The sequence below is a fragment of the Coturnix japonica genome, chromosome 2, assembly GCF_054131305.1.
Source record: "Coturnix japonica strain WE chromosome 2, WE-NBRP24, whole genome shotgun sequence".
Taxonomy (NCBI): Eukaryota; Metazoa; Chordata; class Aves; order Galliformes; family Phasianidae; genus Coturnix; species Coturnix japonica.
Genome location: NC_140664.1, coordinates 7,080,563 through 7,093,730, shown reverse-complemented (window position 1 = coordinate 7,093,730; position 13,168 = coordinate 7,080,563). Strand labels below are relative to the sequence as shown.

The 13,168-nt window shown below is 44.2% G+C and overlaps 1 protein-coding gene across 12 annotated transcripts in view; it reads left to right on the top strand.

Annotated features, from left to right (window-relative positions):
- Window positions 1-627: 627 nt before the first annotated feature.
- The window catches only part of CCN4 (cellular communication network factor 4), a 35,409-nt gene continuing 22,868 nt past the window's right edge, over window positions 628-13,168 (top strand). For 11 of the 12 annotated variants that reach the window (XM_085536945.1, XM_085536942.1, XM_085536943.1 and 8 more), the window contains exon 1: window positions 628-796. In XM_085536945.1, the coding sequence (XP_085393071.1) occupies window positions 724-796 (73 nt within the window). In that variant the 5' untranslated portion in view covers window positions 628-723. Of the gene's footprint in view, window positions 797-1,179; window positions 1,323-13,168 lie in introns of those variants that run through there. The other variant, XM_085536936.1, reaches the window with a different exon arrangement.

The following is a 13,168-nucleotide window of genomic DNA, read 5'->3' as shown; positions in this document are numbered from 1 at the left end:
ATCAGATAGTTTAGCTCTGCTCACAATGGAGTTTGCACTCCAGTCTACCTGGGCAGTATTCCTTATGCCCACTGCTGGCAGAGATTAGAAATATGATGCCCAGGAGATGACATGTGCTCCAGTACACACCTCAAAAATCACAGGGGGGGATATAAGAACGGTGGTGTTTCCTTCCTTTCTGATTCAGGTTTCTCTGTAAAGAGGGGTGCCCCACGGGCTGCACTCACAGGTCTGACCCCTTCTGCACTGAAAGAAGAGCCACTCTTATCTAGACTGTATACACCAAACATCTGGGGATATTTGCATGCCTATTATTCATAAGCAGCTAAGTCAGACTAAACGTTTTTTTCAGTCTTAGCTGAATGCCATTAGCAGTGTTATGCACAGGCTCTGAGCCTCTCAGTGCAGAGTTAAATCGCAGTGTTGGACCACTGTGCTGCAGCTTTCCCTTTAAGAGCCCTTTGGCTAACGGCAATGCACTGAAATGCAGGAGGTGGGACAACACCACACACAAAAATGAAGAAGTGAAGGCAGGAAAAGTTTCTCCAGAGGAAAAATGCAGGGCTTGTCCTTCACCCTGACGTCAGATCTGTCTTTAATAAAATCCCCAAAGAGCCAAGAGAAAAAGGCAGAGTGCCTAGGCTAGGTTACCAGTAAAGGATTGCTCTGAATTCCCGAAAGTGGTGTTTTTGTTCAAAACGGCTCTAAATCTGGGTTCAATCAATGTATTTAATCCCGGCTTCCAGGGATGAGGTGGCTTTTGCCCTGGATTCTAGCAACAAGCAGCATTTTGCAGGTGAGTTTGAAAACTGCAGGAGTATCCTCTGCAAACACTCTTGTGCTTAGTGCATGGTAGGGTGGTGGGAGCGAGTGTGGTGCATATGGGAAAGTCTGAACTTGTAAGTGGTGGGGAGATGAGAGTGGAAGTGAGCAGGGAAAGGTGAGCTGTGAGAGAAAGGGGAAGGGGAAGAGGAAGGGGAAAGGGAAGGGGAAGGGGAAAGGGAAGGGGAAAGGGAAGGGGAAGGGGAAGGGGAAGGGGAAGGAAAGGAAAGGAAAGGAAAGGAAAGGAAAGGAAAGGAAAGGAAAGGAAAGGAAAGGAAAGGAAAGGAAAGGAAAGGAAAGGAAAGGAAAGGAAAGGAAAGGAAAGGAAAGGAAAGGAAAGGAAAGGAAAGGAAAGGAAAGGAAAGGAAAGGAAGAGAAAAAAAAGAAAGGAATGGAAAGGAAAGGAAAAAGGAAAGGTAAAAGGAAAAAGAAGAAAAGAAAGGAAAAAGGATAAGTGAAGAAGTGTCTCTATGTTGAGTCCATCTCTGCTCAGCATCCAGGTGATTCTGCACACAGAACTTTGGGTTTCTCTTTTTGTTTGCTTGTTTGTTTTCTGCTACTTTTCTTAATATGAAGCAAAACAAGGAGGAAAAGGAGACTTAGTGCTGCCCGGAGCAGAGTCAGGCTGTTAGGGGAGCAGGTTGGAGCAGAGAGGCGGGCGGCGGTGCCCGGCGGGGCCGGGAGCGGGGCTGGAGCCGTGCAGTGCCGTGCAGGGATCGGGGCCGGAGCAGGACCGGGGCCGGGAGCTGACACTGCCGACGGCTCCCGCAGGTGCGGTGCCGCTGCTGGAGCTGCCTCCGGGCAGTTTTGTTTCTCCCTGCCTGGGTAAGAACACTGGCGTTTAGGAAGGTGACAGTCGGAGCAGGGAGGCGATGCGTGCGGGCAGTGCCTGTCCGCAACGGGAGAGAGGGGAGCAGTCCCACACCGCATCCTCATCCCCATCCCCGGAGGCTTCGAGGAGCGGTGGGTAACCTGAAAGAGGTGCAGAGAGTGAGTGGCAGTGACACGCTTGAGGCTTGCGGCATTCTCTGAGACAGCCACGTGGAAGGCAGTGTCTGAGCATCGCTTCTGCTCACAGCGGGGTGAAACAAACTGCTTTGTACTGGGGGGATGGGGAATTTGGATCTGTAGGGCTGCTGGCACCAGCGGTTGTGGGGTGTGTAGAGAAATGAAGTGAGGCATTACTGCGAGAAAGTAGCACACATGGTGGTGTGGTGAAACGCACCTGTGTGTAAGCAGATGGCAGAGCGATAAGTCCTGCTTAAATGTGGAGATGGGCTGATATGGTGCCTCTTCTAGAAAGGGAAATAAAAACAAATATAAACAAACAAAAATAAGAACCAAACGATCACAAAACTAGTAACAAAATGCTCCTCTCTGTCTCTCTGAGGAAATAATCAACTCAGATTTTTATTGAGCAAGCAAAAAGTCACATGAATAGAAGAGGGGACCCCAACTCCTGTCCCCTCCCTTCCAGCAGGTTTATTACGGGAGATGTATGTGAGTGCCTTGGAAATCTCATAGTGGCTACCTCTGGCTCCCTGATATCAAAGCTGTCTGTCAGAAAAGCAGCTGTAGCATGAAAGTATGTGTGAGTGCATGCAGACACATGCGCCTGCTGTGGGGATGAATGAGTGGGTGCAATGTGAATAGTTCTGGCAGCGTATTTGGTCTAAAGAGTATCTAAGAAAGAGTTTGAAAGAATAAAAAATAGCCTAAAAGAGTCATGGTTCTGGACTGTTTCCAGTTCAAGCTATCAAACTATCTGTGCCGGTGGAGCTCCATCTCTTTGAAGCATCCCAGGGCATTGCTACCTCCTGAACCAAGACATGGAGTTGGACTCTAGGAGCTTGTGCCATCTTTAGTAAGAAAGCTCCAGCAAGGAGCTGGCTTGCTGTGGGCCTTTTGCATGCCTGAACTGCTGTGGGATGGGGATAGTAAGCAGATGAAGGGCAGATTTGTGGCTGTTATATAAAAGGAGGTGAGGGAATGGGGGTGAGTAGTGTGACAGTATGGAGAGATGAGACATGTAGGGCAGAGCAGCTGGGAGGGATAATTAGTCAGTGCAGTATTTAAAGGACTTTTGAGGGAAGATCAGACATAATCTGGTCTGCTTAAGATAAAAATGTTAAGCAGTATAATGGATGTTGGAAATTATATATTATAAATATCTGTCATGGCCATCTTGCTCACAAGAGATAACTTATGATCAAGGAGATGTCTCCTAGAATAGTGGAATATCCCAAGTTGGAAGGGATCCATGAGGATCATTGAATCCAACTCCTGGCTCACCACAGGACCACCCAAAAATCAGACACTGTGTCTGAGAGCATTGTCCAAACACTCCTTGAACTCTGGCATCTTGGGGCTGTGACACTTCCCTCAGCAGCCCGTTCCATGCCCACTGCCCTCTGGTCAAGAACCTTTTCTTGATATCCAACCTGACCCTCCCCTGTTGCAGCTTTATGCCACTCTCTCAGGTTCTATTGCTGGTCATCAAATAAGAGATCTCATGGTCATCTGCTATGGCCACGTAGATGAACACTAATAAAACTCTGTCAGAGCCCCACCTCACTCACTCTGTGTTGCATTGTATCTTTGTTGCCATCACCTCAACAGTAATAAAGATCTTCGCAACAGGGTGCAAGTCCCCATGGAGTGCCAGCACCAGGCAGGCCACAATGCACATGAAAAGACCCATGGTCTCCCTGGGGACCTGTGACTCCCCTACAGTGACAGGCAGATGAAAAAAAGAGAAAAAAAAGATTCTACATTGGGAAAGAGAAGAGCAGGGGTGACAACAAGAATATATCTAGAAAATATATATATGGGTTTCTTCCAAGGAGAAAAAGAGAGGAGAGTTAATAGAGGAACAAGTATTTCATGAAGAACTCTTCAGGTCCTGCAGAAGACACCCTCTCAGTGCTGCATTCAGCCACAGGTGGTTACTAAGATCTTCAAGTGTTTTATTAATAAGGTTTTGTACTGAGACCTAACTGTATGGGTAAAGAGTATGGTGTCTCTGGGCAGCCTGGTATAGTGGCTGGTGAGCCTGCCTGTGGCAGGGAGGTGGTAACTAGGTGATCTTTGATGTCCTTTTCAACCTAGGACATTCTATGTTTCTATGAAATAGCAGAGTGTAATTAGAAATTCAGGCATGTATTTTCAGATGCCTTAAAATGTTTTTCATAGATATAAGGGCAGAGACCATGGGAGCCCAAGTCCCATCAGCTTTGCTGAGATTCCTCAGTGCCTGAGTCATTTCTGCAGTAAGAGATTTAAGTCTGGGTGTGCTGGCCCCTTTCAGTGCTGTGTATAAAGGAATCAGAGCTGGGATCTTCTGTGTCCTGTCCCCTTGATTCAGCTGATAGGAGATCCCTTATTCAGATGGGACAAAAATTCCCAGAGCAAGGTTATGGTTAGCAAAGCAATTCTGTACTTTTTAGAAAATTGGGGCAGTATAGAGGAAGAAGGACGGCCCTGGATTTCTCTAAAATCCCTAGTGTAAAGAAGGGGAATGGGTGGTGTGTAGATAAGGAGTGAGTGCAGTCCCACAGAGTTCTCCTTTGATCATAGAAACATTTGGATTAGAAGTGACCCTTGAATGTTAGCTAGTCCAACTCCTCTGCACTGAACAGGGACACCTACAGCTCTATCAGGTTACTCAGATCCTCATGCAGACTGGTCTTTAGTGTCCCCAGGAACAGGGCATCTACCACCTCTCTGGGCAACCTGTTCCAGTGCCTCATCACCCTTACTGTAAAAAGTTTTTGCCCTATATCCAGACTAAATCTCCCCTTTTTTAATTTGGAACCATTTCCACATGTCCTGCTGAAGAATCTGTCCCCTTCTTTCTTATAGACCCCTTTCAGTACTAAAAAGTTACTATCAGATCTTTCAGTGGTGCTGGTAACAGCAGGTCAGATGGCAGAATGGTACTGCTCTTCATTATATCAACTAGTAGGCAGGTTTGACACTTTTATTTGATGTGATGGCAGACATGACACATAAACACCATATTTTTGGCTTAGTGGGTGGAAAGGAAGAGAGAGATGTTCTAATATGATTTTACAGCCTCTTTTGTGAGCAGCAATTTCATTGCTAGTCACTGATTACAACCTGAATTCAGAGCCGCCTAAGGCTGTGTTGAAGGTGGTTTGAGAACTGTAATGTGTGGTTTTTCCTTCTACTTTTTATAAGATTTGTTGGCACAGATGTGAAGCCAAGAAATTCATTTGCAAAATATTTGGATATGGTGGCAGGAAAAAATGATTACATTTCTCTGTGCTCTTCCAGAAGAAGCCACATTTTGACCAAGTTTGAATAAAATAAAATAAAATAAAATAAAATAAAATAAAATAAAATAAAATAGGAAAGAGAAAAATTTAGAGATTGATTTATTATTTTTTTCTTTTCATTTTGCTAGCATTTCTCATATAGATTAGAACTAGACACCTTTATTCTTGCCTGCAAAATCCTGTGGCTCTCTGAGAGAAGTAAGCTGAGCTTTTTCTACTTAGTGCCTTGTAATGGAAGGATGCAGGCTTGCAACATGGGTAATGTCACATGGATAATCTCAAGCAGCGTAGATTCAAGGTTCATATTACTTGTCCCTCTAATCTTGCCACCATTCCCTGTTCCATATGCTTATCAAAGAGAGGCTAACTGTGCTTCTTAGAAACATGGTTTCATCCTCCACTTCCACACATTACAGATGTCAGTTGAAGTTACTCTGATTAGAGCAGCAAAAGAGCCATCTGTGAGTATCATGTGGCTCAGCACTAGTAGATGTCATCCCTGTGTGTATGGCTGCACCACACGTAGACTCCCCTAAATCTGTTTTATCCAGCAGTGCTCAATGCAAACCTCACACATACCAAAATCATTGCCATTTCTAAGGCAGCACACTGAAAGCAGAACTGAATGGTGCTTCAGATGGCCTTGAGGTCCAGATGCAAATCTGTTTCATGTGGCAGCAGTTCTGCCTGCCATGCGAGTACTCCTCTAGCAGAGATTCTCAGGAGAAATGCATTAGTTAATGGTAATAGCTGTGGGCTTTAGCAGAAGTATGAGATTCCCATGGTAGTGTTGGGTGTCTGTTCTTTGAAAGAGTCGTGCATGTTTATGTTCTTCTGTTTTCCCAATGTACTGGGAAAAGTTCAAAAATTCCAGAACTCCTTCACGTTTCTATGGGTCTTCTGACTTCCATATTCAGGAGCTGGACTTGATGGTCCTTATGGGTTTCTTCCAGTTTGCTTTATTCTATGATTCTGTGATTCAGAAGCCTTGGGCTCCCACACTGGGGCGTTAGGAGATGCTTTAGTATTGTGTCAACACTCATCTTTCTGAGAACTGATCTTTTTTGGAAGGCCTCAGTGTCCCAGAGGGGTCTTAAGCATTCCTGTCTGGACAGCCTTGGCTCTCATGTGTGAGTGGAAATGAAATGAAGCTGATTCTTTTTTTAAAGAAAAAAAGAAAGAAGTACTGCTGTGCATGAGGACATTGGCAGATGTGACCTGGAAGAAGCTGAATGCCCACAGCTTCAACTCAAGATACTGTTGGGTATCAAACCTGTCAGTGCCTCAAGGTGGGGATCCAAAATCAGGGGAAGGTTTCCTTTCTATTTTAAATTTGAGTTGGTCCCTGGGAGAAGCAGGTAGACACCTTAGATTAAGATGTCCTCCTGACTTTCCCTTTGCTTTCTTATAATATAGCTCAACCACCGTCAGTCTTCAGATGTTCATGTTAAACACAACATTTATGTTTCTATTAAGTAGAAATTTTGACTGAGAGCTGTCAGTGTGGCAGTGAACAAGCCTAAGTTTCCAAACAAAGCCTACTCACTTATTTTCCTGTACGTACCAAGAAATCAACTCTAGCTCTCTGGCTTGGGTTCACAGCACCTGGATTTTCCCATCAGCGCCTCTTCAAAGCTTTATCCTGCCCAGAAGTTGCTGCATCCATATACAGACTACTTTCAGCCTTCCACTGCTCAATGCTGGCTGGCAGAAGATCAGAGATTTGTTTTTACAGATGTGTTCCTGAGTTGAGGGTCTCTGAGCCTGCTGCTTTAGCAGATATGTGCAGATGTTCTCCTGTGCTGCTCTGGGATTCCTAGCTGCCTAAGGATCACTGATTCTCCTGCAAACCAGTGGTCTCCCAGTGCTTGGCGATACCTCCACTGGTCCCTAATTTTCAGTACATCCATACTGAAAACCTATGTTTTTCTCTCTTGCTTGTTGCTTATTCTGGCATCCTGGGCGAATCTTCTGGAGTTCTCTTAATCTCTCGTGACTTCTAATAGACTGGGCTTTGATTTGTAATCCTTGCTCTAGGCTAGGTATGGGAAAGTAGTAAGAAGAATAGTCATTTTTAGCTCTCTGGGTGCCAACAGCTGGCTCTGCTGTATGTGTAATTCTTCTTGTGGATGGGGAAGGGAAAGAGAGCCTTTAGGCTGAAACAGCTGTGGAAGAAGATAACATTTAAGCTAAGCTTTGCAGCACAGCTTGAATAATGAAATTCTAATACTTGGGTTGCTAATGCATTCCAGGACTGTGCGGTCATCTCTGTGTTCCACTTCTCTTTCTCAATAGCTCCCAAGTTGTTCTGTTTTATTATTCTGGGTCTGTCATTCTACTTAACCTAGAAAGCAAATGAGAGATGACCAAGTTGGAAGGCCAAGTTTCATGAACTCCAGGATGGCTTGTGTTGAACTCAAATGCAAACCTGAGAAGTACTTGCAGAAATAATTGTGGGTTCATGCATCATCCATGGGGAGTTGTGAATCAGCTAAGCATACCTGGATCCTGATGTTGCTGGACATGTATGCAGCTAGAACCCTGCTGTAACAGAGCAATTCCAGACCTTCTCCTAAGACTTTGCCTTCTTGCAGATTTAGAAAAAATATATATATCATGCTTGGTGATAGAGCAGCACATCAAGATATCTTGGTCCAGCATTTTTTTGATGTTTAGATGAACAGAACTCTCAATACCAGTACTGCTTATGTTGCTTTAATACCTTTTTCTTAGAGCTGAATCAAATTCCTTCTGTTCAGTTTATTATCACTGATATTTAGTGTGCATCTGTTCTTTCACTTCTTGGCATACTAAATACCTGTCCTCTGCAATACTTCTAAGTGAATATGAAGCATCAGTTTGATTATTCTGTCTCCAGCATGCAACACTAACTCAGCTGAGTCAGTAGCATTAAATACAGAAAGATGGAACTACTATACCTAGTACCCATGTCATAGAATCATATAATTACCAAGGTTGGAAAAGACCTCCAAGGTCATCCAGTCCAACTGTCCATCTACCACCAATATACTGCACTCACTGCCCTCATCTAGGTCATCAATAAAGATATTGAACAGGACATGCCCCAGCACCAACCCCTGGGGAACACCACTCATGACAAGCCCGACCCTCCAGCCAGTTCTTTACCCAGCAAAGAGTGTACCTTTCAAGGCTACAGGCTGCCAGCTTCTGCAGGAGAATACTTTGGGAGACAGTGTCAAAGACTTTCACAAGTCTAGGTAGACTATATCAACAGCTTTTCCCTCATCCACCAGGAAGGTCACTTGATCACAGAAGGAGATCATCTTGGTCAAGCAAGACTTGCCTTACATGAACCCATCCTGGTTGACCAGGAACAGTGATAGATGGAGGAAAACTTTTCTGCAATTCACAAATTCAACCGAAACCTTAATTTCTGAGTAGTTTAAAAATTATGATTGCTTTTTGTGCTCAACCAGATTTCCAGAGTACCATCCTGGTATTTTTTTGGCATTTTCTAATGGAAGATTTTGAGTCACTATCCAAGTCTGGGGCACCCAGCACAAGAATGGTGTTGAGCTGTTGGAGAAGGTCCAGCGGAGGGCCACAAAGTTGTTAAAGTGCTGAAGCACCTCTCCTATGAGGATAAGTTGAGGGAATTGGTCTTATTTAGCCCTGGAGAACAGGAGACTCTGGGGAGATTTCATTGTGACTTTCCAGTTCTTGAGGGGAGCTTACAGGGTGGAGCGGACAGACTTTTTACATGGTCTGATAGTGATACAACAAGGGGGAATGGTTTTAACTTGAAAAAGGAAAAAATTAAGTTAGATGTTAGGAAGAAATTATTTACTCAGAGGGTGCTGAGGCACTGGCACAGGCTGCCCAGAGAAACTGTGGATGCCCCATCCCTGGATGCATTCAAGACCAAATTAAGTTGGGCTGTGGGCAGCTTGATCTATAGGGTAGCAGTCCTGCCTATGGCAGGTGTTTTGAGCTTGATTATCTTTAAAGTCCCTTCCAACTTAAGCCATTCCTGATTCTATATGATAATACTTGAATTCTATGTTTCTTTTGGGGACAACATTAAACACCCAAAACAGTGACTTCACTAAACTTGTCTTTGTTCATAATAGGACTGGCTGTCTTGCCCCAGGCAGACATTCATAGAATCACAGAATGATAAAATCATACAATTTGAAAAAGGCCTTCAGGATCATCTTGTACCAGGTCTCTGCACTCAGACTGGTAGCTTTGCCCTGAAATTCCAGCAGTATCTTAAAGCATCTCCTGCTTGTGTTATAAACAATTGTCACTGCCATGCTTGCTAAATGATGTCCTTTGCTTGCTTATATTTGTAGTGCAAGAGGTTCATATGTGTTTGTTTGGACTTGTGGAGCTTCCTGGGTTTTGAAGCCCACCAAAACATTCCTTCATATGTATAATAACTAAGTAAGCTACATTTCGCATTTACAATAACCAGTTTATATCTGCTCTGACAAAACTTCTGTATTTGGGCTGATAAGAAGGCAGAGACATCAAAATCCATCTGGAGGAAATTAAGAACACACTCTAATGGCTGGCACATGTACTTGGCTGCCTGCAGGCAACCAAGTCTTTGGTTTTAGAGTAACAGCTGGGTCATTTTATCTCTTTAGCAAGGAAGAACCAAACCACAAATACTGCAGCCAGTGCTGAGAATCTTCAAGTGGGATTATGATGTAAAACTCTTCAGTTACATTTTTAAGGAAAAAAAAATTAAAAAGAAGTGGAGAATAAATTAGGAAAGTATACGTTTTCCATTAACTAGTTTGGCCACTGAGCAGGTGATTTATTCATAAATACTGCCTGCAGTATTTCCTGCTGAATCTTGGTCTTGGAGGACTAGGTCATACCCATAGCACCCGTGTGTGGGCTGGTAAACATTGTTATAAGAATATGGGTGCAAATTCAGCCAGCTTTTCTCTTTCATGTTTGACTCCATCTATTGCAGTCACCATATTTAAATATATGTTGATGTCCCTGATATCTGTCTACAAAATTCCTCTATGAAGATCATTTACTGTTAATGATCTTTTCAATATTAATGACAGCTGGAGTAGATAATCCTAGTGGTCTTTTTGTACCTCTCTAAAAACAGACCCTTAACCACATATTTCTGTGATGCACAGCTCTCCACGGGCATCAGAAAGGGTTCAATTACAAGTTGATGTCTATGAGTTGGTGGGTTTCTGGGGGTCGCTTTACTTGTTTTGAGAAATTTTGCATCAAAACTGAGAATTGGCTTCTTTGTTTCACTGGAGTTCCCCCAAAGTTTGGCGTGACCGTGTTTGTACAGACAGGTGGATTCCTCGCTTGTCAAAGTCGCCTGGGTGTGGGTGGGCTCCTGAGCTTGCAGTGGAACAATGCACTACAGTCCTGCTTTCATACTCAGATAAGAAGCTTGTGCTTCTTCTAGATGCTATGCTTAATTCAGTGTGATTTACATATATGTATATGCAAAAAATAGACGTGCATTCCCCCTACACACCTGTGTTTTTATGGCTTGTGTCAATTATTCCATATGTATCACATAGGCTGTCTGTTGTAGGCTGTCTGTGCGATATTTTAACTTATTTTTTTTCCCCTTGCCTGCATTAGAATATGTTTCAAGGTACCATCTAGGAGTCTGGAGTATTTTATTAGAGGGATAAATGCATATGACAGCTCGCTTAGAAAACCACCAGGAGCTGTGCAGATAGATATAAATATTTGGGCTTAACATCACATCTCGCTCCACATACGCTCCCCAAACGCGTTATGTGGGACACGAGGTGTGCACGGGAAGAAGCCCCAGCCGAGGAGATTGCTCGGGATAAGCAGGAGAGCTCCGAGCACTGACATCTGTGCACCAACACTGCCCTCGCGTGTCGGGGAGCCGGGAGCCCAGCTCTGTGCTCGAAGCTCCCGCTTGGCTTTGCAGGACGCTGCGTGCAGCCAGCACCAAGGCCAGCTGTCCAAAGAGAAGCAAATATGTCAGTACCCATATCATTAGTAATTAATCTTTTTCCTCCTGGAGACAAACCTGTAGAGGTTGTCCTCTCATCTGTGGGAAAGAAGCAGCTTTAACTGTTTAAGATCTGTTTTTTTGGTTTTTTTTTTTCCAGTTTATGTGTGTTTGTTTGGCTTTTTTTAGGTGGGGGAAATGGCAGTATTGTCCTGTCGGTGGACTGTGGTGTAGCTGCAGCAGTACTTGTGACTGGAAAAAATGTTTTTATTATAGATTTATAGAATCGTTAAGATTGGAAAGGCCTTCAAGATCATCTAGTCTAACCTTCAGCCTAAGCCTGTGACCATTCCAGACCATGGCATTCAGTGCCAAGTCTACACATTCTCATACACCTCCAGAAACAGTGACTCCCACACCTCCTTGGGCAGCCTCTCTTCAGTGCTTGGCCACTGTTTTCTTAATGTCCAACCTGAACCTCCTTTGGCACAACTTGGGGCTGTTACCTCTCATCCCGTTACTGTCATCTGTGAGAAGAGGCCAACCCCCACCTCACCACAACCTCCTTTCAGGTAGTTGTAGAGAGTGATAAGTCCTCCCCTGAGCCTCCTCTTCTCCAGACCAAACAGTCTCAGTTCCCTCACATGTGCTCCAGACCCTTCACGTCTTCTCTGTCCTTCTCTGGACACAGTTCAGGGCCTCAATGTCTTTCTTCTAGGATCCAAAGCTGAACACAATACTCAAGGTGTGACCTCAAGCTGTTGCTGTTTTTGATTTCATGTCATTTAAAGCATAAGGAGATCACTGGAATTCTGGGGAATTTTTCCACCTGGTTGCTTTTTACCTGAGCCCCTGAGGGACCCTTACATGTCATTGCATCAGCACAGCAAGTTGTAAACTGCTGATCACCACTGATCTTTTGGAGCTGGAGGTGCTGGAGAGGTGAAAGTTTCATGCCCTTTGCAGGCACTGAGTATGTATGACGGCTGAGAGATAAAACACAAAGTAAGTGGCTGCTGAGCAGCCAACAGCATATGAGAACTGGCTCAGTGGAACAGCTTCTTTCTTTTTTTGCATCCAGTAAGAACTAAACAACTTGGTTTATTATCTGTGTGTAGGAGGAGGGATCATGATATGGTTACAGTGGAGGAACAAGAAATCTAGATGCTATTTTTGGATCTGCCACAGACATCCTGTCTGCCTTCAGGACAGTCACTTCATCTCTTGGGCCTGAGATTAAACAGGGTTATTTGATACTTTCCTCCTTGCAAAAGATGCTGTTTTTCACTCTGAACATTCCTTCCTTGAAGAAGAATGTGTCACGCTCTGCTTGGCCTTGCAAATTCAATGCATGCATTTCCATGCACAGAGCTGACACCATTGAGTGTATCAGCGTGCACTGCTTTCAGCAGCTATTTCTTGTTCTTTCTCTCACATCTGGATTAGCAAAGCCTTATGTTTCAGTTCTCCTTGCACTGACTTCTGGAGCATCAGGATTCATTTTCCAGCACAATACATAATTTTCCTATGCGAATAACTTCACTCCTATTTTTTCTTCATGATTTGATGCCAAGAGTTGTTCTAGTTTCCCCACTCATAGTTTACACTGTATTTAATTTGAAAGCAACAGTTTTGTCCCTAAAGCTTTGTATGAGCCAAAGGCAAATCTGTGGGCCTCTAGTTTCCTTTTTTCCATCCCCATTTGCAATGTGGCAGCTTTCCTTTGTTGGGGTTGGGAGGGAAAGGTACAGATGTATTTGGGGGGTTTCTGTTGCATATTAAAACAGAATCTGAGCTTCAAATGTGTCTGGAACAGTGTTTGTCATGCAAAGCCCATGCTGACTTGAGAGCTGGCTCCATCCACTTCTGAATCTCCCTCCTCCCCATTGTGTGAGTTTGCTCCTTTTGCTGTTTCTGGGCCACCTCTTCAGGAACAGACTGTTCCCCTCACCACCCCCTCCTCCTGGATCATAACACGTGGGATAAGACGCTCTTTTCAGCCATCGCTCTACTGACTGCTGTCTTGCAGTGGTTCTTAGGACTGCAGTGGATCTGTGGTTTCTGGAGGATGAAAAGCTGGACATGA